Source organism: Lontra canadensis, unplaced genomic scaffold (genome assembly GCF_010015895.1).
Source record: "Lontra canadensis isolate GAN:19392208 unplaced genomic scaffold, GSC_riverotter_1.0 scaffold8, whole genome shotgun sequence".
Classification (NCBI taxonomy): domain Eukaryota; kingdom Metazoa; phylum Chordata; class Mammalia; order Carnivora; family Mustelidae; genus Lontra; species Lontra canadensis.
This window is the reverse complement of record NW_022631002.1, coordinates 7,437,069-7,439,510: the sequence shown is the minus strand read 5'-3', so window position 1 is coordinate 7,439,510 and position 2,442 is coordinate 7,437,069. Positions and strand designations below refer to the sequence as shown.

General features: G+C 45.8%; 1 protein-coding gene across 1 annotated transcript; it reads left to right on the top strand.

The window, feature by feature from the left end:
* The first annotated feature begins 1,613 nt into the window (after nt 1–1,613).
* Nucleotides 1,614–2,207, top strand: LOC116865624 (ATP synthase subunit d, mitochondrial-like). Its single transcript, XM_032853911.1, has one exon. The coding sequence runs from the start codon at nt 1,663–1,665 to the stop codon at nt 2,146–2,148; it is 486 nt and encodes a 161-aa protein (XP_032709802.1). The 5' UTR covers nt 1,614–1,662; the 3' UTR covers nt 2,149–2,207.
* Nucleotides 2,208–2,442: the final 235 nt, after the last annotated feature.

Here is a 2,442-nt window from a genome sequence, read left to right as displayed (position 1 = left end):
AGGGAAATAAGTTTCTTTTGGAGTCACTTTCCTACAGAAATGTATTACTGAGTATATTAAGGTCTCCACACTTTCTAATAAAATTATTACCATTTTAGGTCCAACCTGGTAATGAGAATCCATGGGTGATCCAATTTTACAATAGCTTCCAGAACTCTGTATCATACTAGCAACTATATATGTGCGGATAGAGGTGAGAACACACACACACACACACACACACTGTATTAGCCTCAGACTGCTATCTTTGGAACTATCTAAGAAAATAGGCCCCCTTGCCCCTTCTCCATCACAGACAGAGGCACAACAAGCACAGAAGAGACAGGCCCTAAGAAAAATGGAATGAACACACACATTGACTCAACCTTGGGCCTCACAGATCCCACAGGACTGAACTCAACTGGCAACAACTCATCTTCTTGGGTTTCCAAGTACACAGCCCAGCCATCGCAAGCCCGGCATGCATGCCATGGTATAGCATTTGAGAAGGGTGACCAGAGAACAGAAACACTGGGTGAGAACAAGAAATAAGGCCACATACAAGGAAGAGCTCAAAAACAAGTCACAGGCAAATGTGATTAAGAGGAGAAAAAGGGATTTCAGAGTACTTCTCTCTGTGTGGACAGAGAAGAGAGGACTGATGTTTGAGATGATTAGGATACCACCCAGGACTCAAAATAGCCAATTTCCAAAGTCTTCAGGAGCCTCTTTGAGGCCATATAGAGTTACTACAGGTGACTTCAAAGGATAAAACTAAATGGTGGCAACACACTTAACTCTGCCATTTGATCACCAAAGGGCAGGATCGCCAGCTGATAACTTTTGAGAGTTCACACATGTGTGAGTCCTTTACCTCCACTGGGGACTACTGTCAAGCCAGGGGGATGACCCCACATGCCACCCTGTAGGACAGAAGGCAGTGTCTTGCTGTGGGTGCAATCACAGAGCCATCTCAGAGCTATCGGGACCCGAACCAGACATTTGCTTCAATATACAAACGTGTCCTCTGACACCAAAACTCCCTAATGAAGCCCTTCGGGCAAGGCACCCGATCCCATTTTTACCTCGGGATTTGAGATCAGAGTTCAAATCCCTAGAGGGCCTAGGCCAGATCCTGAGAGCCACCCCATAATTCCTGGCGAACCACACTAACTAAAATCAGTCACATGCCACCTCAAGTCCCGGATCTCTCTGACTTTGACTTCTTACCTGTGTAATGGGCTTAAGAAGCTCTGCCCCTGCCCATCAGGAAGTTCCTGTGAAGAATACACAGATGAGAATGCTAGGTAAACTCCAATGCACTTAGGCTGAGTACAAAATTAGAAATTTTTCACTGAGGGAAGAATAGTAAAAAAAAACTATTTTCTAAAGTGACTTCACGTGTCATTCATAAAAACTGCTTAACGCTCTTCAGCTAGATTTCTACCGCAGATGAATAAAAGGATCTTTTAAAATTAAGGCTTAGGGTTGCCCCACTATTAGGAGGTCAAGTCTATTCAGGAAAGCAGAACACCCTCCTCAGCTAGAAACTGATCTCCGGGACAGGATTCATCTTACAATTGTTCAGTTTGCCCCTGACCGATACTGTCCTAAAGAAGATGTCTCCCTCCGTTCATTGCTGCTGTGCACTCTGGGCAGCCGGGGTCGGTGAAGGATCTCAAGATGGCTGGGCGAAAACTTGCTCTAAAAACCATTGACTGGGTAGCTTTTGGGGAGATCATACCCCGAAACCAGAAGGCCATTGCTAACTCCCTGAAATCTTGGAATGAGACACTTACCTCCAAGTTGGCTACTCTCCCGGAGAAACCCCCTGCTATCGACTGGGCTTACTACAAGGCCCATGTGGCGAAGGCTGGCTTGGTAGATGACTTTGAGAAGAAGTTCAGTGCCCTGAAGATTCCTGTGCCAGAGGATAAATACACTGTTCAGGTGGACGCTGAAGAAAAAGAAGATGTGAAAAGTTGTGCTGAGTTTTTGTCTCTCTCAAAGGCCAGGATTGTGGAATACGAAAAACAGCTGGAGAAGCTAAGGAACATGATTCCGTTTGATCAGATGACCATTGAGGACCTGAATGAAGCCTTCCCAGAAACCAAATTAGACAAGAAGAAGTATCCCTACTGGCCTCACAAGCCAATCGAAAACTTATAAACTTGAGGTGGGGAGAGAGCTCTGGCCCTCGTATTCTAAACGCTGGACATTAAAAATAATGGGTACGGAAAAAAAAAAAAAAAAAAGAAGATGTCTCCAGGGTAATGACTTGCAATCGTATCCATTTCTGCCAACCCAGAGCAGGGCCTGCACGACTTGCTCTCCTCGGCCTCGTTCCCGCCAACACAGACAGCAGCCGCTCTGCCCAAGAACCCTTGGGCTGCTTGTCTTGATAGGCCGGTAAGGCAAAGTCAGCTCCACAGCAAAGGCAGGATAGGAAGAAATTGCTTCTCT